The sequence below is a fragment of the Acomys russatus genome, chromosome 15 (genome assembly GCF_903995435.1).
Source record: "Acomys russatus chromosome 15, mAcoRus1.1, whole genome shotgun sequence".
Taxonomy (NCBI): Eukaryota; Metazoa; Chordata; class Mammalia; order Rodentia; family Muridae; genus Acomys; species Acomys russatus.
Window position 1 is genome coordinate 7737933 of NC_067151.1, and position 26378 is coordinate 7764310.

Consider the following 26378-nt stretch of genomic DNA (forward strand, 5'->3'; position numbering starts at 1 on the left):
TTCCTTTTCTTTTTATTTTTTTATTTTTTCTTAAAAAGATAATCTCACTATGCTCATCTGGTTGCCTTGGAGCTGGCTCTCTAGACCTCTGTAGGCTGGCCTCCGACACACAGCGATTCCCCTTCCTGTGTCTCCCAGGTCCTGGAATGCACCACCACTCCAGGCTTAGTTTTCTAGAGAGGCCTCCACACTGGATTCCACAGTGACTGTGCCAGTTAAGTTGCCACTTTGCCCACATGCTCTCCAGCATTTGTTGATAGTTTCCTGAGGAGAGCTCTTCTACCCAGGCAAGACGGAATCTTAAGATGGCTTTCATCTGCATTTTCTTGATGAGTAAAGATGTGAAATGCTTTAAAAAATATTTTTCTTTTGAAACTTGTCTGTTCAGCTAAAATATTTTCTTATATCACCTCTGTTGATGGGGTGGGTGGGTCTTACATTTCTCAACTTGAACCTTGATAAGTGAAAATGAAAGCTGAACCAAGAGCCGCATCCTGCATTGTTTTAATCAAGGTTCCTCTACTCTCCACACTACCATTAAGATAATCCCGGGGCCACTTGGATGTAAAGACACCATGAGTTCTCTCATTGCCACTTGGATGTAAAGACGCTATGAAGTCTCTCACTGCTGATGGCAGGAAAGAGACTTGTTGTAGGATTTGAAATCTTGCAGATTTTGAGATCGACAGTATCTAGTGAGAAATGTGGGTAAAGTAAATGAAGCAACAGTTGGAAAAAGCTCCTTGAAATCTCATTAGACCTAACATCTACTGATGTAATACCATCCAGCCAACAGGACACAAGGCTTACTAACTCTCTAGCAGGCTTAAACTATGTTAACAGTTATGTATCCCACTTGGCTAAAAATCAGCCCAGAGGGTAAGTCCAGCTGGAGCACCTCAATGCTCATTCACCAGATGTTATTTTTGACACCAGCAACTGAAGAGAGTACAGCAAAGGGAGTGAAAAGGCAAGCCACAAAAGCAGGGGACATATTTACAAATCGTAGCCCTGAGAAGGTCACTGTTTCCTGCCTATCCAGAGCCCCTGTACAACTCAACCATCAGAAGACATTTCTACATGAGCCAAGGCTCTGAATGGACACTTTGGAAGATTCCAATAGCCAATCTACACAAGAAGACATTAAAAAATATTAATAATCAGGAAAATGCACATCAAAACTCCAATGAAATGCTATTTCACATCCACTAGGCGAACTACAGTCAATGGTTGGGTAATATCTTGTATTGCTGAGAATTTAGAACCTTTGTACATGTTGCTGAGAATGCTGCGCCCTCACTCATGTTGATGGGGTAAATAATAGTATAGCCACAATTTGCTAGTTCCTCCAAAAGTTAAGGGTGTGGTTATCATATCATCTAGCAACTCTTCCTTTAGGTCCATACCCAAGAGAAGTGAGAACATATGTACAAATTAATATAGAAATGTGCCTAGTGACACTGCTTATAATAGCTAGCAGGTAGGGACAACTTAAATGCTGATCAGATGATAAATGGATGAACAAAATCAATATCTTTATTGTTCAACAGAGACATAAGTGATATCCTGAGAGATGATACCACAGGGTGAAGCCCAAAGCATTGCACTAAGGAAGCTGTTGAATTGAGTGTAGGGGCTCACACTTGTGATCTCAGCACTTGGGAGGTTGAGGCAGAAAGAGAGTTGTCAAAAGCTAAGGCTAGTCTAGGTTATGTACATATTCTAGGTCGGCCACAGTAATGAACATAGTAAGATACATGGTATAACCCTCTGTGTGCGTGAGAAGAGGCAGTACATGTTTTGTGAAGGTAGAAGTGGGGCTGGAGAGATGGCTCAGTGGTTAAGAGCACTCTCTGGAAGAGATGGCTCAGTGGTTAAGAGCACTCTCTGTTCTTCCAGAGGTTCTGAGTTCGATTCTCAGCAACTACATGGTGACTCACAACCATCTATACTGGGATCTGATGCCCTCTTCTACCCTGCAGGTGTACATATGTAATATATATCATATATATATATATATATATTTTTTTTTTAAAGTTAAGTAGGAGGGTTCTGTTTGTGGTCAGGAAGATGGTAGGCAAGGAAAGAGAATGAGTAAAAACAAAGATGATGGCATTATGCATAATGAAACCTATCATTCTGTATGCTAACTTATAAATAAAACTAAAAAGTTTTTAAAGGAAGAATTCAGGGTGACATGGTGGCTTACTCCTTTAATCCCCACCACTAAGGAGGCAAAGGCAGGAGGATCTTTGTATTTGAGGATAGACTGGTCTATACAGTGATCTCTAGACCAGCCAGGGCTACATAGTGAGCCCCTGTTGGAGGAAGAGGAGGGGGAGGGAGGAGGGAGAGGAGGAGACATATCATTTGTCTTTAGAGTCAAATGAAAATAAAAGCACATGGGAATTAACAAAAGCGGTACAAAGAGGAGCTGCTTACAGCTCAAAAGTCCTTCATTACAAAAGAGATGAGGTCTCAAAATGTCAGTTTAAACATAAAACTTAAGGCTCTAGACAAGAGAGCAAAACAAACCTAAAGGTGGCAGAAGGAAGGAAACTGGGATGAGAGCATAGACTTCCACAGGCAGAAACTGAGATGAGAGCATAGACTTGCCACAGGCAGAACAGAGAAAAAGTCAGATGAACCAAAAGTTGGGTGTTGGAAGGATTGACCAGTTCATGAAACCCTAAGTCAAAAGAAAGGAAGGAAGAGACACTAGTTTCTGAAGATAAGAAGTGAAAGTGGGGCCACCAGCAAAGAGTTCATAGGGATGGAAGAGATTTAAGAGACTCTGTGAGACTTGATACCCTATGAGCATATACAGGGGGAGGAAATCCTCCTCAGTCACAGTCATAGGGGAGGGGAATAATGGGAAAATGGGAGGGAGGGAAGAATGGGAGGATACAAGGGATGGGATAACCACTGAGATGTAACAAGAATAAATTAATAAAAAAATTTTAAAAAGAGAGATTCTGTGAACGCACGCACACCAGAGAACCAGGTGAAAGGGACAAAACCTGCCAAGGGTCACTCCAGAAGAGCTATGGGATCCACATAGACAGCGAGTTAGGTCAAGAGTTAAAAAGCTTCATTGGTGAATTCTATCCATCAATTAAGAAGACCTACTACCAATTCTTCTCACATTTTTTTTAAATGAAGAGGAAGAAAGACCAGCTCAAGGCAGCTCATTGCCTTGGTAAACCAAACGATGCACATCAAAATTGGTAATGTGGTAAATCTCATGTTTTGTGTATTTTACCACAATAAATAAAAGCAGTAGCCAACATTTTAGTGTCATCCTACTTGCAAACATATGAACAAAACAGAAGTCCAATAGATCCTGTAGGGAATCATGCTGAAAACACATATCGGCCTCTCCAGAAACCTTTGCATAAGGAGCTGTCCTGGAAGCTGCATGTTCGTATTGTCAGGGTGAAAACATAACTTAGTAAACATCTTTCCACAAGTGCGTGCTCACTAAGTGTTTTATTTATTAACTGACTCATACTGAGGCTTACCATGAAGAGGGTGGAAAAGGAACCTACAGCTATTACAACGACATAGCTTCAGTGGTTGCCATTCAAGTCAAATGACAGTTTTCTCAAAATATCTCATCTGGCTGAGGACTTAAACCATGAGAGGGCACATGTGGGGGCCCGCCCCTGGAATTCCAGCATTTAGGAAGCTAAGGCAAGAGCCTCTCAAGTTGAAGACCAGCTGGGGTAATCCTTTAAAAATACAGATGGAAGTGCTAATACTGAGAATAAAACTTGAACTTTGAGAGACCTTCTTTGGCATGAATAGAACACATTTTTGTACCTGAATTATTTAAAGACAATGTTTTTCAGAGGGAAAGCAGACTCACTTTATTGTGATGTGGAAGGCCTTGTATAAATTGCATTCTCTGTGGATTTTTCCTGTCTACAGGTCATGAGGCACCCAGACCATGTGTCATCCAGTGTCTATCTGTGGGCTCACCATGAGAAGCTGGTCATTATCGACCAATCGGTGGCTTTTGTGGGTGGGATTGACCTGGCCTACGGAAGGTGGGATGACAGCGAGCACAGGCTCACGGATGTGGGCAGTGTGAAGAGGGTCACCTCAGGACTGTCTATGGGCTCTCTCACAGTAAGTACTCGTCACCTTTGTGGGACAGCACACAACTGACAGCTTTGTCTCAACCCTTACATGCAGCATGGTTGAGCCCGCAATTCAGAGGTGGCATCTCCTGAGAGGTGTGGTGGACATACCTGCTCTCCTGTACCAGCCTACACCACCTGCTCTCCTGTACTAGCCTACACCACCCGCTCTCCTGTACTAGCCTACACCACCCGCTCTCCTGTACTAGCCCACACCACCCGCTCTCCTGTACTAGCCCACACCACCTGCTCTCCTGTACTAGCCTACACCACCCGCTCTCCTGTACTAGCCTACACCACCTGCTCTCCTGTACTAGCCTACACCACCCGCTCTCCTGTACTAGCCCACACCACCCGCTCTCCTGTACTAGCCCACACCACCCGCTCTCCTGTACTAGCTCATACCACCCGCTCTCCTGTACTAGCTCATACCACCCGCTCTCCTGTACTAGCCCACACCACCTGCTCTCCTGTACTAGCCCACACCACCTGCTCTCCTGTACTAGCTCATACCACCCGCTCTCCTGTACTAGCCTACACCACCCGCTCTCCTGTACTAGCCCACACCACCCGCTCTCCTGTACTAGCTCATACCACCCGCTCTCCTGTACTAGCCCACACCACCCGCTCTCCTGTACTAGCCCACACCACCCGCTCTCCTGTACTAGCTCATACCACCCGCTCTCCTGTACTAGCTCATACCACCCGCTCTCCTGTACTAGCCCACACCACCTGCTCTCCTGTACTAGCCCACACCACCTGCTCTCCTGTACTAGCCCACACCACCTGCTCTCCTGTACTAGCTCATACCACCCGCTCTCCTGTACTAGCTCATACCACCCGCTCTCCTGTACTAGCCCACACCACCCGCTCTCCTGTACTAGCTCATACCACCCGCTCTCCTGTACTAGCCCACACCACCTGCTCTCCTGTACTAGCCCACACCACCTGCTCTCCTGTACTAGCTCACACCACCCGCTCTCCTGTACTAGCCCACACCACCTGCTCTCCTGTACTAGCCCACACCACCCGCTCTCCTGTACTAGCCCACACCACCTGCTCTCCTGTACTAGCCCACACCACCTGCTCTCCTGTACTAGCTCATACCACCCGCTCTCCTGTACTAGCTCATACCACCCGCTCTCCTGTACTAGCCCACACCACCCGCTCTCCTGTACTAGCCCACACCACCCGCTCTCCTGTACTAGCCCACACCACCCGCTCTCCTGTACTAGCTCATACCACCCGCTCTCCTGTACTAGCCCACACCACCTGCTCTCCTGTACTAGCCCACACCACCCGCTCTCCTGTACTAGCCTACACCACCCGCTCTCCTGTACTAGCTCATACCACCCGCTCTCCTGTACTAGCCCACACCACCCGCTCTCCTGTACTAGCTCATACCACCCGCTCTCCTGTACTAGCCCACACCACCCGCTCTCCTGTACTAGCTCATACCACCCGCTCTCCTGTACTAGCCCACACCACCCGCTCTCCTGTACTAGCCCCACACCACCCGCTCTACTGTACTAGCCCACACCACCCGCTCTCCTGTACTAGCTCATACCACCCGCTCTCCTGTACTAGCCCACACCACTGCTCTCCTGTACTAGCCCACACCACCCGCTCTCCTGTACTAGCCTACACCACCCGCTCTCCTGTACTAGCCCACACCACCCGCTCTCCTGTACTAGCCCGCACCACCTGCTCTCCTGTACTAGCCCACACCACCTGCTCTCCTGTACTAGCCCACATCACCTGCTCTCCTGTACTAGCCCACACCACCTGCTCTCCTGTACTAGCCCACATCACCTGCTCTCCTGTACTAGCCCACACCACCTGCTCTCCTGTACTAGCCCACACCACCTGCTCTCCTGTACTAGCCCACACCACCCGCTCTCCTGTACTAGCCCACACCACCCGCTCTCCTGTACTAGCCCGCACCACCTGCTCTCCTGTACTAGCCCACACCACCCGCTCTCCTGTACTAGCCTACACCACCCGCTCTCCTGTACTAGCCCACACCACCTGCTCTCCTGTACTAGCCCACACCACCCGCTCTCCTGTACTAGCCCACATCACCTGCTCTCCTGTACTAGCCCACACCACCCGCTCTCCTGTACTAGCCCGCACCACCTGCTCTCCTGTACTAGCCCACACCACCTGCTCTCCTGTACTAGCCCACACCACCTGCTCTCCTGTACTAGCCCACACCACCCGCTCTCCTGTACTAGCCCGCACCACCCGCTCTCCTGTACTAGCCCACACCACCTGCTCTCCTGTACTAGCCCACATCACCTGCTCTCCTGTACTAGCCCACACCACCTGCTCTCCTGTACTAGCCCACATCACCTGCTCTCCTGTACTAGCCCACACCACCCGCTCTCCTGTACTAGCTCATACCACCTGCTCTCCTGTACTAGCCTACACCACCTGCTCTCCTGTACTAGCCCACACCACCCCGCTCTCCTGTACTAGCTCATACCACCCGCTCTCCTGTACTAGCCCACACCACCCGCTCTCCTGTACTAGCCCACACCACCCGCTCTCCTGTACTAGCCCACACCACCCAGCTCTCCTGTACTAGCCCACACCACCCGCTCTCCTGTACTAGCCCACACCACCCGCTCTCCTGTACTAGCCCACATCACCTGCTCTCCTGTACTAGCCCACACCACCTGCTCTCCTGTACTAGCCCACATCACCTGCTCTCCTGTACTAGCCCACACCACCTGCTCTCCTGTACTAGCCCACATCACCTGCTCTCCTGTACTAGCCCACACCACCTGCTCTCCTGTACTAGCCCGCACCACCTGCTCTCCTGTACTAGCCCACACCACCTGCTCTCCTGTACTAGCCCCACACCACCTGCTCTCCTGTACTAGCCCACACCACCCGCTCTCCTGTACTAGCCCACACCACCCGCTCTCCTGTACTAGCCCACACCACCTGCTCTCCTGTACTAGCCCACACCACCTGCTCTCCTGTACTAGCCCACACCACCTGCTCTCCTGTACTAGCCCACACCACCTGCTCTCCTGTACTAGCCCACACCACCTGCTCTCCTGTACTAGCCCACATCACCCTGCTCTCCTGTACTAGCCCACACCACCCCGCTCTCCTGTACTAGCCCGCACCACCTGCTCTCCTGTACTAGCCCACACCACCTGCTCTCCTGTACTAGCCCACACCACCTTCTCTCCTGTACTAGCCCACACCACCCGCTCTCCTGTACTAGCCCGCACCACCTGCTCTCCTGTACTAGCCCACACCACCTGCTCTCCTGTACTAGCCTACACCACCTGCTCTCCTGTACTAGCCTACACCACCTACCCAACCTGTAACCCACCTCTTTCAGCTTCTCTCCTGTAAGAAGAGAAATCAAGGTTGGTAGAGAGTAAGTCATATGAACCAGCACCCTGGTTTTGCATTCAAACCAAGGATTTAAATTTCTATTTGAGAAAAAAAGATGTTCATAAACAAAAATGTGTGGTAACCAATACTTAGATTTAAATAAGAGTAAGAAGCCTGTTAAAGGTAGCTGCTGGGCTGGCTTTCGCTCACTCATAGGAGTGTGTGCTCAGCTATGGTGTGCATTCATCTGTTTTTAGCACCTTCCTACTTATGGACACAAAAATAAGTAGATTATTCTGGGGTCATTTAGAGGGAACTGGTGCAGGAAGTTAACTTAATAACTTCTCAAAATACCTGCCAATCAAGAGCTGCCAATCAAGAGATGTAAATCTCTCCATTTACATATTCATCTGCTTTGTGTTTCAGCTCTACACTCCCAAAATGCAATATATTTATTTAAAAAATGTTGACGTGCTCTTCTTATTTACTGATGGGAATAACGGCAGCTTTTCTGGGGGTTGAAAGAAAGGGCAATGATTAGTTAACTAGATGGATTAGTTAACTCTTCTCACTGCTGTGACTAAATGCTTGACAGGAAGCAACTCAAAGGCGGTAGGATTTGTTCTGGCCGCAGGTTAAGAAAGAGTACAGTCCACCACGCTGGGCAAGGTGTGGAAGCAGAGACTTGTCCCTTGCTTGTCGCATCCCATCAGCATTTAGGAAGCACAGAGAAGACCAGCCACCTCAGAGCCCACCCCCCAGTCATTAAGGTCCCCCAACAAGGTCCCGCCTTCTAAAGCCTTCCAAAGCAGTGCAAACAACTTGGGACTAAGTGTGCAAACACAGCCTGTGCGGGCTTTTCACATTCTAACCACAACAGTGAGGAACAAAAAAATGACCCACAGAGGAGGTCAGTGCTACTCAGAGAACGTGGGCAGTTTAACAGTGACTTTAAATAGCATAGTCAGTGAGTGGCAAAGGGGCCAGGGAAATGAAATGTCAGGAGTTTTATCTGAGCACGGTGGCACATACCTTTTTTAATCCCAGCATGTGGGAGGCACAGACAGGTGGATCTCTGAGTTTGAGACCACCTTGATCTACATAGCAAGTTCCAGGACAGTCAGTCAGGTCTATGTTAAGAGACCATGTATCAAACAAACAAACAAACAAACAACAACAAACAAACAAACAAAAGCCACAGCAGGGCTGACCTGGTTGAAGAACTCACCACCATCCTGTGACTGACCTGAGATTCTATGGAGGATCTGTTCCGTGGCCACCACTGTTTGTAAACTGCCTCTATTCTACTTGAGTGACAGTCCATTGCAGTATACCTTATGCCTGATCTTTTTTTTTTTTTTTACTTTCCCAGGCAGCAACAGGAGAGTCTATGGAATCCTTAAGCCTCAAGGATAAACACGAATCTCATAAAAATGAGCCCATCTTGAAGAGTGTTGATGATACAGACACCAAGCTGAAGGGAATAGGAAAGGCCAGGAAATTCTCCAAATTTAGTCTCTATCGGCAACTGCACCGGCGCCATCTGTACAATACGGACAGCATCAGCAGCATCGACAGTGCCTCCAGTGAGTCATGACTTTGCTAGAACTTCTCTTGCCTGTGCTGTGATCATTTTAGCCAGTTCTTTGCCATGCCACCCTGGTGACACCGTGGCACTGATGATGACACTGATTGTGTACTGAGGTGATCCCATGCTGCCCAGGCTGGTCTCCAACTCACTCTGTGGTGGAGACGGATCTTGAGCTCATCTCTATCCCATGTTGGGGGTCACAGGCGTGCACCGCCATGCTTATTCTATATGGTTCTGGGGATTAAACAGGGCTCTGTGTATGTAAGCGAGCACTCTACCAACGGAGCTCCATGCCCAGTCTCCTCTGCCTTACTTTAACAACATTTGTCATTAATACAAAGTCAATAGAACAATCACTATTGAACTTTGGATGGGCACATAATGACTACAGCATTCTAAAACATGACAGGCTATCCAAGGGAAAAGAGAGGGAGCCATTAGGTGTACTTTCATAGAATAAATTTCTCTTACCATCCAGAAATATATCAGGCAAACATCAGATATTCTGTATCTTATGAATTTACTATTCTTTGCGAATCTTGCTTAAAGCTCTGTGCTTTTTCTAACTCACGATCTTATGGCTGATTTAATAGACCTGCTTGTTGTAAAAATGATTAAAATTATATATATATATATATATATATATATATATATATATATATATATATGTATAGAGAGATATACATATATGTAAATATGTTGCTTTGTGAAACAAAAAAGAACTCTCAACTTTCTCCAGGTTATTTTAACCACTGTAGAAGCCATCAGAATTTAATCCATGGTTTAAAGCCCCACTTGAAACTCTTTCGCCCCTCCAGTGAGTCCCAACAGGGCCTCACTGGGCACAGCACCGGTAAGTGACTCGCTGGGGTCAGAACTCCACGGGCTTCAGCTCTCGTTGCTTCCTCTGCTGAGTGACCACAGTGAGTGTGTGTTCGTATCAGCTTCCTGCTCAGCTTTCATCTCCCCTGTTAGGTTGGACCTGCTCCATGCAAGTGCAAGCTCTGTATGTCTGACAGCCTACTCTCTAGCTGTGAAGAGAAACACACTGAGCAATCCTGTAGCACAAGGCGCACACGTTCACATGCATGTGCACGCATGCCTACACGCACACTTGTACACACATACCCCTTTGTGCAAGGCAGAAACTTCCTCTTGCTGATCTAGGGAAATCTTTTGAGGAGGGAGCCTATCCCTGGATCTAACAGTGCCTGGAGAGGGGAGGTGAGGATGGGAGGTGTTCCGGGTGAAGGAAAAGAGCCCAGCGCTGGGATAGAAAAGGCCAACTTCTTGCCTGTAACTGGAAATGCAGTTTGTGCTTGTGGCTAAGGCATGGAATTGGTGTTAAAAGGATGCACCAAGGCAGAGTCCCAGACAAAGTGGGGAAAGTGCAACTTCATTTGTTGAAAAAAAAAAAAACTTAAGGATTTTAAACTAGAACTAGCATGTTTTGCATGGGGATGGTTAGAAAATGTTATCCAATACCTTTTATGGGAAGAATCAGATTCTTGAAGAATGAACTAATCAGGGCCTAAATTACGGAGGTGAGAATGAAGGTTTTGGCAACTGATATAAGGGTAAGAAATAAATACTGTAAATCAGCAGCCAAGTGTGCAGATGTCCCCACACTGCCTTGAATGCTTGTAATGCTTGGCAGGACTATTATCTCATTTTCACAGATGAGAACACTTACCCGGGATGGCAGGAGACTTCCCGGTGGAGTTGCAGTTCATTGGCATCCTCCTGCTCAATAGTTACACATCTAATTTAGCGCACATCTTGCCTTTGGCTTGATCCCGAGGCTAAGATTCTGTCCTGCTAGCTTAGGAAGTTGAAGATCAGCCAGCAAGCCTGCATGGGTCTCCAGGGAACCAGACAAGCGAGGCTAGAACTTCAAGAATGGCTCCAGCGTGCCTCAGGAACCGCCCAGGTTTTAAGTGATCACTTTGGCGTACGCATAGGCCATGGTGCCTGTGTGGAGGTCAGAGAACGACTTGTAGGAATTGGTCTTCTCTTTCCATTATGTGAGGCCAAGGAGGTGAACTCAGGTCTCATGGCTTGATGGCCAAGCACCTTTATCTGCTGAGCAATCACATGGACCCTGCCACAGCAGGTTTTAAAGCGCATTAACTATGTTTAATGAACCAATGCTCTGTGTAACTGGTTATCTTGCGGATTTTTTTTTTTTTTTTTTTTTTTTTTTTTGAGACAGGGTTTCTCTGTGTAGCCTTGGCTGTCCTGGACTCGCTTTGTAGACCAGGCTGGCCTGGAACTCACAGCAATCCACCTGCCTCTGCCTCCCGCGTGCTGGGATTAAAGGCGTGCGCCACCACCGCCTGGTTTATCTTGCAGATTCTAACAATATCAATACAGAATTTAAAATAGAAAACATTATATGGGCTATGTCTTAGTTATTTACCATAAGATTAGTTTTTGATTGGCATGTGAGTTTAGGGACAACTTTTGCTTATGTATGTGTCTGTGTGAGCCTCAGTGTTCGGAGGGCTGGAAGCTTTGAGGAAACCACGGGAGCAAAGGCAGGGTACCTGCAGATGTAAATATTAAGAAGAATTAGAGCAGGTCTGGAAAATGGCCATTCTGGTGTGTGTATTTGTTTCTTCATAATTGAGGTTTAAAGTAAGATGGAAGAATGAGGTTGCTGACGTGTGAAAGGATCTGCACTTTGACGGTTAGTGGTGTGCACAACGGAGCAGGTGCGACTGAGGCAGAAAGGTATCTGGCACATTGGGTTAACCCCTGGCTGAGGGCGTGTGACCCACAGTGACGATCTGCAGACGAGATGCTGATGGGAAGCACCCTTGACATGTATCCACAGTCTCCTCCACTCAGTGGCTTGAGAGATTTTACTTTAAGAGAAAAGGAGGAAGCACACAGCACAATTTTAGATTCTGGGAATGAGAAGGAAGTAGGGTGGGCCATCCTTAGTGATACCGAGCAGTCATCAAAAAAGAGACTCACATGGTTCTATAAGGATTTATTTTAACTTTAATTATGTTTATGTTTCTGGTAGATGCTGGGCCAGACCTGGGTCCTCTGCAAGCAGTAACAATATGCACTCCTAACCACTGAGCCATCTTTCTAGCCTCTGTATGTGCTTACTTGAATAAATATGTATGCTGAGCTCCTATAATATGCTAACCACTGTCCAAAGTACAGTGGGTGAAATGGTTGTGACAGATGAAAAGCACTAAGCAGGCTGAGCAATGAAGGTGGGGGTGACACACACAGGTCATTTGGAGGACCAATGGGGTGAGAGCAGGTGGACAAATTATTATCTTACATAACTTGTGTAAAGCGTGGTACCCTCTGTATGGGAAAGTGTCTCAAGTAGGAGCAAGAGCAAATTCAGAGAACCCAAAGCAAGGGGAGGGTTGGGATGTTCTGGAAATGTGTCCCTGAAGATGGGAACGTGAGAAAAGTAAGACAGCGGGGCCTGGAGGAGTGCAAGCAGCTTCATAGACTACTGTAAGAATCTCAGCTCTGGGGAGGTCAGTGGATAGTGTTAAAAAATGTTCAGAGAGCCACATGGAAGGGGCTCCCAGGGTACATTGCCATGCAGAGGCCAACATGCAGGCTGCAGGCCAGGTCAATGCAGGGTTTAAACAGAGAGACAAGACTAAACACAATTCCTCCTAATGAGGTCAGGAGCCATAGTAGATTCTGTAACATGTATTTTAATTAAAAAGTCACCCAGCCATCCTCAAGGACTTTCTTCCTTTTCAAAATTATGTTCTAAAAAGGGGAATTACAGGTTTATGATGCTTTGCTTGGCATATCTTAAATACAGAATTTGATCTTCTTACATTTAGCGAGTATCTTTTCTCTGCAATTAATACTGAACAGAGAAGCAAGCCGAATTTTGCATTGATGGGGTAACAAGTGGCACGAGAAGGCTTTCCAAGACCATCTGCTGGGTTGCAGTGCACAGAGTATCAGACTCTTCGTGATCCTCAGAAGCTTCCCTCTGGCAGACATGGTGGCACAGATCTGCCATCCCAGCACTGGGGAGGCAGAGGCAGAGGCAGAGGCAGAGGAAGAGGCAGAGGACTGTAACAAATTCCCGGCCAGCCTGGCTTATCCAGTGAGTTTAAAGCCAGCTAGGGCTTTAAAACAAGGCAAGACAAAACAAACCAAAACAAAAATCTAAAGAATAAAAAAAGTGTATTGTCTGCTAGCCACTAGCAAAAATAGTTTAAATATGTTGCCATTTAGTCAGTGGCAACCGCATCGCTCAGTAATCTTGTAGTTGAAACCTTAACAGATCTAATACAAGGCCACAAGGCCTCATGCATGGCGAGAAGTCTACAAAGTTCAAAGACTGAGCATCTTCAAAACCGTATAAGTCATTCAAGTCCCAAATTAGAACCACCCTTAGACATGACTATAGATTCACAAGGTAGGTGTTGGGGTATAGCTCAGGAGAGCGATTGCCTACCATGCACAAGGCCCTGCGGTTGAGCTCTAATACTACAAAAAAAAAAAAAAAAAAAAAAAAAAAATTAACAGTAGAGACTGAGAAAGAACAGAGCACTTGTTTCAATGTGATGTTCCATCTTAGGGCACAGGGTTGTTCAATTCCAAGAATATTTATTGTCACTTCTCAGACCTAAGTATGCAGTGGAAGGGACAAACCCTCAGAAGTCTGCAAGAAGCTTCAGAAACTGGAATGTTCTGGGTTTAGAAAAGGTAATATAATGTCTATAGCCTGGGTTATGTAGCAGCACTGCTGTCAGACTCCAGCAATCCAGGGAATGTAAGCAAACTCTTCACACATGGGCAGCATGAGTGGGGCCAGGCAAGCTTGTCAGTTCCGATCAATTTCTGATAACAAATAAGCTATGGTGACACCATTGAGTTTTTAGAGTTTTAGACCCTTGGGGTTGTGCTTAAGAATTAATTGGTGTAAACTGGGCTGGTAGAGTCTTTCTAGATCAATTTATGGAGGCTTTCATGAGTCAGGCTGAATTAGTCTAATCCAAAATATGCTGGGGGACACCATGGTGGGTGTGGTTAAAGGTAGAGAGAGATTCATGAGGAATATACTTGTTATAAAAGGCTAAAGTAGATGGCACATTTCAGAAGGATTATTAGGATGTTATGGTTTGGGAAGTGGTGATGGGAGGGATGTGAGGGAGACAGTTGGCCAGAGAAGAGAAGAGCAGCCCAGGTGCCTGGGAGGTTGGAACTGAGACACCCTGGGAAGGATTGATGCTCTGTGATATTGCCAATTTTAGTATTAGGTGTGACAAAGAGAGAGAGAGAGAGAGAGAGAGAGAGAGAGAGAGAGAGAGAGAGAGAGAGAGAGAGAGAGAGAGAGAGAGAGAGAGAGAGAGAGAGAGAGAGAGAGAGAGAGAGAGTACAGCAAGGCCAGGAGACTACAGGCAATAATAGGAAGATGTCCTTGCTACGAACTTAGGCTGCTGACAGACAGAGATGCAGAAAACTATCATAAGACACCCAAGGAGAAGAGATGAAATTGTGATGATGTCACTTGAGAGCAGATATGGTGCTGCTGGGCCTGCTCAAAGAGGTCCACGCATGCTTGGCTGCCCCCATGTGTTGTGAGGAAGACTGCCATCCTGGGAATTGTTGAGCCTTGCCTAGAAACAAAAGCATGTTTGACTGTGGGCATCTGAATCCACTTACTAGAGGGATCATTTTCTGAGACTAGAAAATCACTTTTATTTTGTTTTCCAAATGCTAACCAACTATCATAATATTTTGATAAGTGTATATATTAAAACCTTAGCTTCATTTCTCAAACTGATGAAAATAAATTATATATATGTACATACTTGCAATTACCATGCACAACTAATATTGTATCTCAAAACTTAATAATTACAGGTTTGTATTTCTTAATTTTTTATTGAGGTGTGGGAGGATGGGAGAGATGTACATGCTCATGACACAGGACGGGAGCTCAGAGAACAATTTGGAAGAGTCAGTTCTTTCCTTTCACCTTCTGAGTCCTGAGTGTTGATTCAGGACCTTGGGTGCCTTTATCTACTGACTGAGCTATCTCTCTGTGTCTATGTTTTGTAAACTTAGAATTACTTCTCATTTATTTCATACCCTCACTCTCTCTGTCCTTCCTTCCTTCCCTCCCTTTCCCAACCCTGACCCCCCAACAATATACCATGCTTACCATGAAGAAGCCACAGGGCAGCAAACAGCTCACCTGGGCTCTTCCCTTTTGGGCATACACAGCAGGAAAGCCAATGGCTGGAAGAAGACAATAGAAATCTGTTTCAAACATAGTTGCTTTTGTTAACATTAATAATTTAAGCCACTTTATACAACATTTTAACAACCTTTGGGGAGTTAATTATTAATTTTGTGATAGAGAATTAGTTGTGTGGTGACTGCATAGAAATAATTTGTTCTGCAAACATCTATTAATTACTTCCTGGTTGCTGGGAGCTACAGCAGGAGGTGAAGGGATATGGCGCCTACTCTGAGTTTATAGACTACTAGAGGATGTATATCCACTCGGCGTTCTATGCAGTTGCATGGCCTGGTCTCAGAGGCCTCAGGTGGGCATTTGCAGACAGGACATCGCCTGCGCCCGTGACGTGACTCCCTGCAGAGGTCTGCTCTGTCTGTCTTGAGGCTAGGCTCCTCTGGCCCATGACAAATGACTAAGAGACCAGGCTAAAGAGAGGGAAGACCATTCTGTGGAGAGTGGGTAATGCGCAAACTGCACAGAGGCAAGCCTGTCAAAATACAATGAAAAAATAAGGCATGCTTGAAGCCTTGGTTCTAAGCAAAGGCAAAATGAGAGAGAGAGAAAAAAAATACATAGACGGTGTCAGTTTGGGAAGCAATTCCTACACACACTGGTTCCTTAGCACATAACCACTTGTAGACGGAAGGATGCTAGGGAGGTTAGGGTTAAACAACTTTGCATTTTGCAAAGGCAGTTCTGGGGTGATATGTGGTGGCCAGTGGACCTCTCGCTGCCTACTTAAAGGGGTGCTGTTATTAATTTAGCAATCATTCTCGCACCCCACGCCTGTGTGTCTAATGCCTTTGTGCCAAGTACCGCATTTATGATTTTAGTTCTGCTTCTCCCCTGCTTTCTTGTCTCTACGGCTGACACATCCCTGAAACGTTCAAACTGTTTGACTTGAGGCATCAGTTGCCAAGTGGAGTGGCCCGTTAGGCTCTTTGTGGAATGCTGCTGCAATCTGCTGCGTTAGTACCTTGAGTGTAAGCTTCTGCCTGCTGTTGTGGTTTTTTTTTGTTGTTGTTGTTGTTGTTTTTTTAATGATGTTTGTGGTTTTAGGACTATAGAATGTTAAAGACTAAAAGAGCTTAGCTGTGTTAGATCTAGGCCAGATCACACTCTTTACATATAAGGCTTTATGACCTCCAACATGGAAGCCTGCTGGCAGACACCTGGCTAATTCTGAGGCTGGACCGTGGGCTGCCTGTAAATACGAGGCTCATGCTTTTTGAGATGAGAAAGGCATAAGATTTCCATTGTATTGGTAAGGGAAGAGGTAGCGTAGCTCTTGTGGTCTCAGCCTGGCGCACCTCCATCCTTACCTGGCTGTCATGTTCTCCTGGAGTCCAGCATGGGGAATTCCTTCTTTATAGTTTACTCCGTGGTCCATTCTCCCTGACCTGGTAGGCTTTGAGGATAAGCTGCTCAGCCACCGAGAATGTTAAATTCCATGGTCTAATGTTGACTCTGGTTGGGGCCTCCATTGCTCCCTAAAGAGAACCATGTGAGGGTTGGAATGCCACCTCAGGCCAGAGTCTGGTCAAGTGGATATGGGCTGCCCAGGGACAGGATTCAGGAAGAAAAGTGAGGTCACGTTAAGTGTTTAGCAAGGGGTCAGGAGGTCTCTCTTCCGGGCCGACCCACCTCTCAGTCTCTGAGCCAACCTTGCCATGTTCACAGACACAGGCTCCATCCGAAGTGTGCAGACAGGCGTGGGGGAGCTACACGGAGAGACCAGGTTTTGGCATGGGAAGGATTACTGCAACTTTGTCTTCAAGGACTGGGTTCAACTGGACAAGCCCTTTGCTGGTGAGTATGGGGAGTGATGGTGGCAGGTTCTACTCTGCTTTTCACTTCTCAACAAGGAGGCATGATTCTAAGTGCCTTCTATTTCATTTAAATATTGTGTTTGCATTTATTAATTATATGTAATAATGTCTCATTATGACTTTGGATACATGTATATGTAGTATTTTGGTTATAACCATCTGCTTCTAGTACCTTCTTTTCCTTCCCATCCGCACAATCCTCTTCCCAACGAGAAACCTTTGTCTTTTGGCAAACCTTTCTACTTTGTCATTTGATGGTCCAGTGAATGTAATTAGGTCTGCTTACAATAGCGTGGGTAAGGAGCTACTTACAGGAGCACAGATGCCTACACCACTGAAGACATGTCTTTCTCGCCCCAGCTACCATTAACTACCTATAAAGCCTGGTTAAGGGCCCCAGGGTCTTATTATTGTTTCATTTTTGTCTTTGAAACTTTGGTTAAATTTTGAAGATCTGATTTTTGTCATATCTGTATGAGATTTTTGTTATAGAGATAAGAAAAAAATCATAAATATTAACTCTCTAAACTTTCCACAGGCATATCTTAGGGTAATAAGCTGAAATTCTCCACAAGAGGGTATTCTTTTGATGGTATTCTTTTGTGCTTATTATTTTGTGTCTTCCTTCATTAGAGGGTTGTACCTCAGATAATGATTGTGCTTTTATGTCTACGAGGTGGCTAGTATAGCATTGTATAGATAACTTGCTGTGATTTCTACAAATCAAAAAGAAAATCTTATCAAGCATGAAGGGTTAGATAATTTGTACCAATTTACATCTTGCCTGTCTACTGATTAATACTGAGCAAACGGAAGCATATATTAGGGTCAGGGGTCAGTGATGGTGATGATGGGGGAGGGTGACTGAAGGTCTATGTTTCTCCTGACCGTGACTACATTGAGACCAAAATGTTTCTGTCCCTGGTCTGGCACCAAACTTAGTGATGGGTCCTTGCCTGGTGACCCCGGGCAGATTTCATTGACAGGTACTCCACGCCCCGGATGCCTTGGCATGATATTGGTTCTGTGGTCCATGGGAAGGCAGCTCGTGATGTGGCTCGTCACTTCATCCAGCGCTGGAACTTCACGAAGGTACCAATTTTATATGCCTTGGCTCACACGAGGAAGAGTGATCCCTGGCTGAGGAGAAGCTCGGGGTGTTGGCAGGAGAGGGCTTCTGTGGCCATGTCTGTGACATCATCTATTGTTGGGGAAATTGTTGTCATAGTGTTGGGCTTTAGAGCACTACAGTAAGGGAAAAATGGCTTTTTGGAGTATTATTATGAGCAACTTTGGATGCAGAAGGGTAGATATGGTCACCACAGCTTGTGAGTTTAAGCCTTTGAACCTTGTGGGCATGTGTGTTAATTAAGCATTTGCACAGGCAGGCCCAGTAGGCATGCAGACAGCTATTGTAGAGTCTGGAGGGCTTGTCTAGTTGAGGGGTGCCAGCTGTAAAGTCCCCTCCAGTCCTGGGCTGTCCTGGCCTTGTATGGGTATAGGACCATGGAGTAGGCTCTGACAGGGAGAGCAGGAGGAGGCAGAGCCATTTCTTTTCTCCAGATGGAACCCACTTACAAGCTACCCTTGCTTGTAACAGCAAGACCCTAACATGCAGAAATACAGTCAAGTCATTGTGCTATGATGGGGCCTCTGCAATTAGTCGCAGTAATGATGCCTGTCTCCTGATAATCTGGAGAAGCGAGCTGATTGAGTTACTTCCGTGAACAATGTAGAGTATCAATTTACTTATCATTCGTGGGAAAGTTACAAAAATAGTTTAAATACAAATTTGAAGGGGAGAAGTGAGCAAGCAAAGAAAAAATTGTTTTAATCTACTGTATTGTCAAAAAATTTGCTAATATTTACAGAGAGGGTAAGTTAACACAACACTCAAAAATGTTTTTAGATATAAAATCTTCTCCCAGAAAAAAGTATTTCTGCATAACTTCAAATGGTTCAAATACAGCAAGAATTAGTTAATACTAATTAATAGTACTAAAAAATTTCTTTTTGAGACAGGCCTGGAACTCATAATAATCCCCCTGCCTGAATTCCCAGAGTTCTAGAGTGACAGATGATCTCATAAATTTCTGAGTAGTATAAATCAAATTCTGAGTCTTAGTCCTATTTTACTGTGGAGTTGTTTAAAATGAAATTGTGCCTAATTATAGTGGCTAGACATGTACAACACAGTAGAACATTAGCCCACAAAATAACAATTTCATTTTTGCAATTATATATCTTCCTAACTGTGGATTACATCTAATTCTCTTTTACATTGTAAAAGAATCTGTGACCACCAAACTTGGAAGCAGAAAACAAAGACAACTTTCAGCTCTTAACTTAGAAATAGCTATTTATAATTTTCTGGCTCCAAAGAACCTGCACTTCTTTTCCTCAAAGAAAACGGACCTCTTTTCTCATTTGAATCTTTTCTGAATTTGCCTTTTCTGTTTCAGATTATGAAGCCAAAATATCGTTCTCTTTCTTACCCTTTCCTGCTCCCAAAGTCTCAGGCCACGGCGCATGAGCTGAGGTACCAGGTGCCGGGGGCAGTCCAGGCCAAAGTGCAGGTGAGCCAAGAGCTGCTGGGTAATGTCGGTGAGACTGGATTAAGTGTCTTTTTTTCAATAAGCATTTTTCTGTAGCCACCTAAGTGGATCTTTGAAAATTCAGTGTTGTATTTACTCTTAGTGGATCCAGTTTGCCCTCTTTAAAAGACTCATGCATATCTCTCATAAATGTATGTCCTCAGACAGGCCACGGAACTGGAGCTGGTGGAGCTGTTCCCATGATTCTTTGAGGGGTGACCCTACAACCCTTACATAGTAAACCTGGGCCATGATGCTAGAGCACTTAGGGAGCTCTGGGAAGGGAGTTCTCATTCAATAGGCTATTAGTGTTTAATTAACCAAGTACTTTTAGAGGCTCCTTTAAAAGAATGGGAAGTTGTTTAATAGAGTCATGACCTTTAATAGATTCCATTCTAGCCTTCTCAAATTACAAACAAGACACCGCATGGCCAGTGGGACTCTGAGGCTTAGCCAGGGCCGCCCAGTACTGATGCACCGAACCGAGCTCTGGCTGGGGGTCCTCAGTTGGCTCTCTTTACCTCTCACAGGTCTGGAAGTTACGCATGGATGGATGAGGAAGGGCCACTTTTGCGTTGCCTTTGTAACACCAAAAGCATTGTAGGCAGATACCCAGCACCCTGCCTTGCGCTTCATGTCACCAGTGTGGGCCGACCTAACTCACACAGAGACTCTAGTGAGTCTGCTTTTAAAATGAAGTGTCCAGGTCTGTTACTTTGCACTATGTGCAAGCACATGTGTGTGCCTAGCAAAAATAAAAATACATTACAATAGAGACAAAATAATACAATAAAAAGAACAAGCCACCTGGGAGCTGGTGGCACATGCCTTTAATCCCAGCACGAGGGAGGCAGAGGCAGGAGGATCTCTGTGCATTCCAGGCCATGCAGGTCAATAAAGAGAGTTCCTTGACAGCCAGGGCTACACAGAGAGCCCCCTCCCTCCCGCCAAAAGAACAAACCAGGGCTGAGGAGATCACGCAGTTGGTAAAGTTGGATCAGGAGGGATCCAAGATTGAGCCTCGGAACCCATGTGAGGAATCAAGGCATGGTGGTACGTGCACATAATCCTTGCACTGGGGAGACATAAAGATCCTTAGGGCTCACTTGGATGACTCCAGAGCAACAATACCCAGGCTTGTCCTGTGGCCACCACCTAAATTAAGCACACGTGCCTGTGTACCCACCCCCTCAGGGGCAATTCACCTAAACACCCACATGCATGCAAACACGCAAAGAAAACAAGGACAAACCATTTGAGAAAAGTACCTATCATAGATATGTAGTCATCCCAGTTTAAGACGATATAAATACTTAAAACTTATTTGCATATAAGTTGATGAATATTTTATGAACCTATTTAATTTATTCTAAATGGATAAGGAGAACTTAATTATTCTGTAAGATATAACAACGATATTGGTGTTAAGGGGAAAAAGCAGGATTTAAGATTTGAACTTGCATTAAAATTGGTGTGGCAGTTATCCTACCACAGCTAGTGTCTGTTACTTATTGGTCAGAAACGTATTGTTGATAGGTTAGTGAGAGAGCATGGTGTGGGGACTGCTTGCTGCTAAACCTGAGACTTGAGTTTGACAGACTGTACTCACATGATAAAAAAGACTCCTGCAGGCTGGCCCCTGACCTTCACACCCTCCCTGTGGCAAGTGTGCACGCACACACGCACGCTTGCACACGCGCGCACACACACACATAAATAATATATATATACATAATAATTTTAAAAATATATATGATGCTAAGATATTTTAGCCTACTGATGATTGTATCAAGACGCATTCACTCATTTATTCACTGACTCAGCCAACATGTTTAAGTACCATATGCTTACATAAGCATATGTTCAAGGACCGTCTGTTTACACTGCAAGCCATCATTTGCATCCTAGAAAAAGGACCAAAACCAATAACTTTTGATACCTCTGGAAGCATAGTTTACTGGGAAAGAGAAAGCGGTAAGATTGGAAATTTTTCTTGGCAACTCACTGGGATGCACTAAGAGCTCACTAGCTGGGTGAGCAGAGTGGAGTCTCTTCCCAGGGGAATGAGATTATCTGCTGTAACCACTGCACACTAGTGCAGTAGCTAGTGTAAGGCTGAGAGAGGGGTCTGAAGATGGCTCTGGAAAGCCCAGTGACCTTGACTTTGCCCATCACCTGTGAAGACACATACTGCATAGACCCTTCTTACAAAGATTAACCTACAGCAGCACAGTGGTCATAAATTGGCTTTAGCCTGTGAAGTGCTGATAAGGATTTCACAAAAAGGGGTTTCCAAGGCTTCTTTAGCATGGACTGTGTGCCTTTGTTATGTTAATGTGCCAGGGAGCCACTGAAGGGCTCGCCTGCCATGGGGGTATTTCTAGCGGTTATCCTACAGAAGATTTCTCATTTTATTCCTTCTCATCTGTTTCTGTCTGAATAGATACTTTTGAGCTTGGGGCTCATACCTATGAAGAGCTCTCTAGTGAGAGCAATGAAGGTCTCTGAACATAGTAATGCCAGCATGGGGCTGAGCTAGCAGTGCAAGGCAGGGACGGGTAGGAAAGACATGGACTCACTGAAAACGAGAGGCAGGGTTAAATGTCAGTTGTCATCTCTAGAGAGGGTTGTGACTGTGTCCTGCATGGTGGGCCTGTGTGCGAGCCACGGTCACCAAGGAGGAATTCTCCCACAGCTCCATGGTATGCCTGTTCTGTATGACACAAAGTGTATCTGAGAGCGGCTGTGATAAAGATGTGGAACGGTTTGTTAGGCAGCACTTTAGCAACACAGGGCAGTCGTCAGCCAAGTGCAGCCAGTGCATTAGAAAACTACCAAGTCAGGAAACCGCCGTACCCTGATGGAGCTGCCACCAAGCCCTGAGGCCTTAACATAATATCCCAGCCACTCTGGGAAAGCCTCAGGATAGGTGTGGACTAGACCTTGCCTCCCTTCAGGTCAACATCTTTTATAAATGGAGGGTGCTGCGTTGTACTAGTTTCCTTTTACTGACTCCACCTGATGTAGCTCAGCACCCTCATAACGCTCAGATGCCTACATACTTCTACTTTTAAAGTACTTATGTTTATTACCAACTAGAAGCTATTGCTAGAATTTGTGACTAAATAATTAAATCCATTTAGATGGATCTCAGAAGATGAAAGTATGAAAATGAATTGCAACTTTATAGGTTAGACTTTATTGTACAATCCAACTATCCTATACAAGAGGGAAAAAAGGTTAAAGGGAAACAAGAATAAACCTTCCGGTGTCTGCTCCATTGGATGGGTCCCTAGGTGTCTCTGGCCTGCGTGCTGGTCCAGGCTGTCTGCTGGTTGTCTCCCCATTCACTTGCGTTCCTGCTCTGAACCTGCAGCCTTCTCCTCTCCTCTTCACCTGCACAATCTGCCCTGTCTTGCTCCGGATCCCTCCTCCCATCGATGTTTGATGAGACACACAATAGCCTGGCCAGAGTCTCTGGTCCGTTTCCTGAATTCTGGACCCAGGATGGTTCCTCCCAGCCTTCAACAATGTCCATCTCAGTGGGGTATTGGTGGTGTTTCCAAGTAGCGTAGCTGGAGGCAAGACCCCCCCCCCCCCCCCCCGCCAAACTGCCTTCACCTGGGATAATGTCTACAATCCCTCCATAGTTGGCCACATGGTCAGATCATGTCTACTAAAATCAGAAGGACACCTCAGTAAAAAATGTATTACTCCTGAGCTCCTTAATGCCAAGATTAATAGTTTCTTTTATCCTTCTAATCCTCAAAACCTAGTGTAGGCTTGGAACTTTTTAAAAGCTACTTTATTTGGGGTTCTTTAATGTTTATACCTCCCTTCCAACCCACCTACCCAAGATAGGAGAGAAAGAAGTTAATGGGAATAGGACAAGTAGATAGCCAAGCAGCAATTCAGCAGAGGCGACCTCAACTGCTGTAGTGGGAATCTGGAGCAGCAGCCGGAACCCAGAACCTTGAAATGTTCTCTGGAGCTTTTCTCTCTAGGAACAACAAATAGCCAAACGATAGGAAATGATGCCAAGACCAAAGAGCCCCAAAGAGCCTTGGTTGGCTCTTGTTTTGGGCATATATATATATATTAGGGTGTTTATCAGTTGGCACAAACCATGCCCTTTCAAGAGGTGGTTCCCCTTCCAATGGACAAACATCACACGGTCTCTTATAAATCTGTTTCCAGCAGAAAAACACCGCACACCCTCACACAAGTCTATTTTGCATTCTACACTTGGGATCAAGACAAAAAAAACGTGTTTACATCCACGACAACCTAGCATTTTTACAGTTAACTTTTCATCCTCTCAGGCTGTAAACTGAGTGCTGCTGCTCCCTGGTTAACTGACAGTAAGGTCATGAGGTGAGAGGAATGAGTTGATTCCTTTGAGGAGCCCCCATGCATTGTCAGCTCTGGGCTCTGCCTTAGGGTTATGGCAACTCACTGCTCAGCCTGTCTCAAAAGTTGTACCCAGGCCTGGGGGGGGAGGGCTATAGCTCTGCTGTAGATGCTCAGTGTGTCTGAAGGCCTGGGTTTGGTTGTCAGCATCTCTTAAAACCAGTGTGTCAGCACAGACTGTAATCCCAGAAGCCAAGTGGAAGAGGCAAGAAGAAAAATGCAAGGTTATCCCTGGCTATATAGCAAACTCCAAGGCTAGCCTGGGATATATAAAACTCTATCTCAAAAAGGGCTTGTATTTAATTTTGTGTCATTTTTATTATAAGACCCTTCTCCCAACTTAAAAACCCCAAGACCTAGAGAAATCTGGAGCTCTGTTTTTCAGCTGAAGTAATTGTAGTTCGGAGACAAGACAGTGTGGATAAGCACACTTAAGAGAGCTCACCTTGATTCATTTCTCTGTACTTCACCCTTCGTCTCTTGTTTATTCACTGTAAACACTCATCTTTTGATTGCTTTTCCAGAGCTATGGCTGTACAGTACCTGAAGCCTGACAGCAGACATCTAGGCAGTTTTGATTTTTTTTTTTTTTCTGTTTGGCTATTTCCATGAAACACTGGGGATTGAACCCAGGTCCTTGGACATTGGGAGAGAAGAGCTCTACCGCCTCTAATTTTCCAGAGAACCCAGAGGGAGACAAGGAAGCAGGAGCTTGGCCTTTGTGTTCATTATTTCATCTTAAAAGAATTCACTGTTATGTTTTCAAAACTTCCACCCTCTCATCTGCTATAACAAGCAGCTACATGACTCTTGCAGGCAGAGTACCCGGGGAAATACAGCACAGTTTACGTCTGTGTTTGCTGGATTGCTGTTGTTAACAGCCAGGGTCTCGTATCGACTGGACTGGCTTCAAACTCGCTGTGTATTTGAGGATAACTTCGAATTTCTGATCCTCCCTCCTCTACCTCCAGAATGCTGGCATTTCAAGTGTGCACCATTTCTCCCAGTTTGTGTGGTTCTGGGGACAGAGCCCAGGGCACCACATAGCAGGCAGGCGTTACCAACTGAGATGCAGCCTCAGCACCCTGTACTGAGCACAGTTTATTTAACAACATAGAGGCCTATTCTTAGTCGTAAAAAAGAATCATGATTTTGATTATGATGAGGGGGATTCTAGAGTCAAGGCTGTCAACTTGGAGAAATTGCTTCACTTCTCTGTTCACATTTTCCTCAGGGCTAATAATACAGTCCGCCCAGTTCATACAGTCAGTGGTGGGGCAGTGAGGAGCAGGAAAGCTAACACATGTGAAGTGCTGGAGAGGCTCCGTGGGGCTATGTGTAGCTGTGGTGTAGTCCTTGCCTGATGCTCATTAGGTCCTGGGGTTTTATCCAGAGCACTACATACCTTCCTAAAGAAAACTGACTTTCTCTCCAGGCAGTATCAACTGCCAACATCACCTCAGTTTTATGCCCGTCTCCCCCTCTCCATGTAGGACATTGTCTGGCCTTGGTCTGTGGTTGTAGTCACAGCCACTGGGAGCTCAGATATGCAACTGCTCTTTTGAGTACAGAAGACACTGTGAAATATATTCCGTTTAGGACTGAGCACTCCGCACTCTGGTATACGCCCCTCACCGATGTGTATACTGGCAGCACTAAGTGGAACTCAATGGGTTTCAGAAGAAAAAAAAAAAAAAAACTCACATGAAATTGGGAGGGGAGTGTGGCTAAGGGAGGGGCTACAAGGAGGGGATTTGATTAAAACACATTATCTGCACATGTGAAATTCTCCAACAGTTAAACAAAGCGTGATGGTTCACATCTGCTGTCCTAAGATTACGGAAGTAGAAGCAGGAGCAGCTGAGGTTCAAGGTCATCTTTTTCCACAGAATGAGTTCGAATCCAGCCTGTGGCACATGAAACCCTGTCTCAAAACAGAAAGCAAAGCAAGCAAACCAGCAAACGAAGGCAACCACTGGAAAGGCCTCCTCCATTCTGTCAGGCCCAGATCTCTGATGCTTTCTCTAGGGCAGTGAGCAGTTCTCAACCTCCCTAAGCCTGCAATCCTTCAACACAGTTCCTCGTCTTGCAGTAACCCCCCAACCATAACACTATCTTCACTGCTCCCTCATAACTTCATATTTTGCTACTGGTATGAATCGTGATTATAAGTACATGATATGCAGGATATGTGACCCCCGTGAAAGG

The 26378-nt window shown here is 45.7% G+C and overlaps 1 protein-coding gene across 1 annotated transcript in view; it reads left to right on the plus strand.

The window, feature by feature from the left end:
• Pld1 (phospholipase D1) overlaps positions 1–26378 on the plus strand; it is a 198071-nt gene that overhangs the window by 119658 nt on the left and 52035 nt on the right. The window contains exons 14-19 of the mRNA XM_051156998.1: positions 3931–4131; positions 8869–9082; positions 9827–9940; positions 17018–17146; positions 18140–18258; positions 19629–19742. Of these exons, the coding sequence (XP_051012955.1) occupies positions 3931–4131; positions 8869–9082; positions 9827–9940; positions 17018–17146; positions 18140–18258; positions 19629–19742 (891 nt within the window). The remainder of the gene's footprint in view (positions 1–3930; positions 4132–8868; positions 9083–9826; positions 9941–17017; positions 17147–18139; positions 18259–19628; positions 19743–26378) is intronic.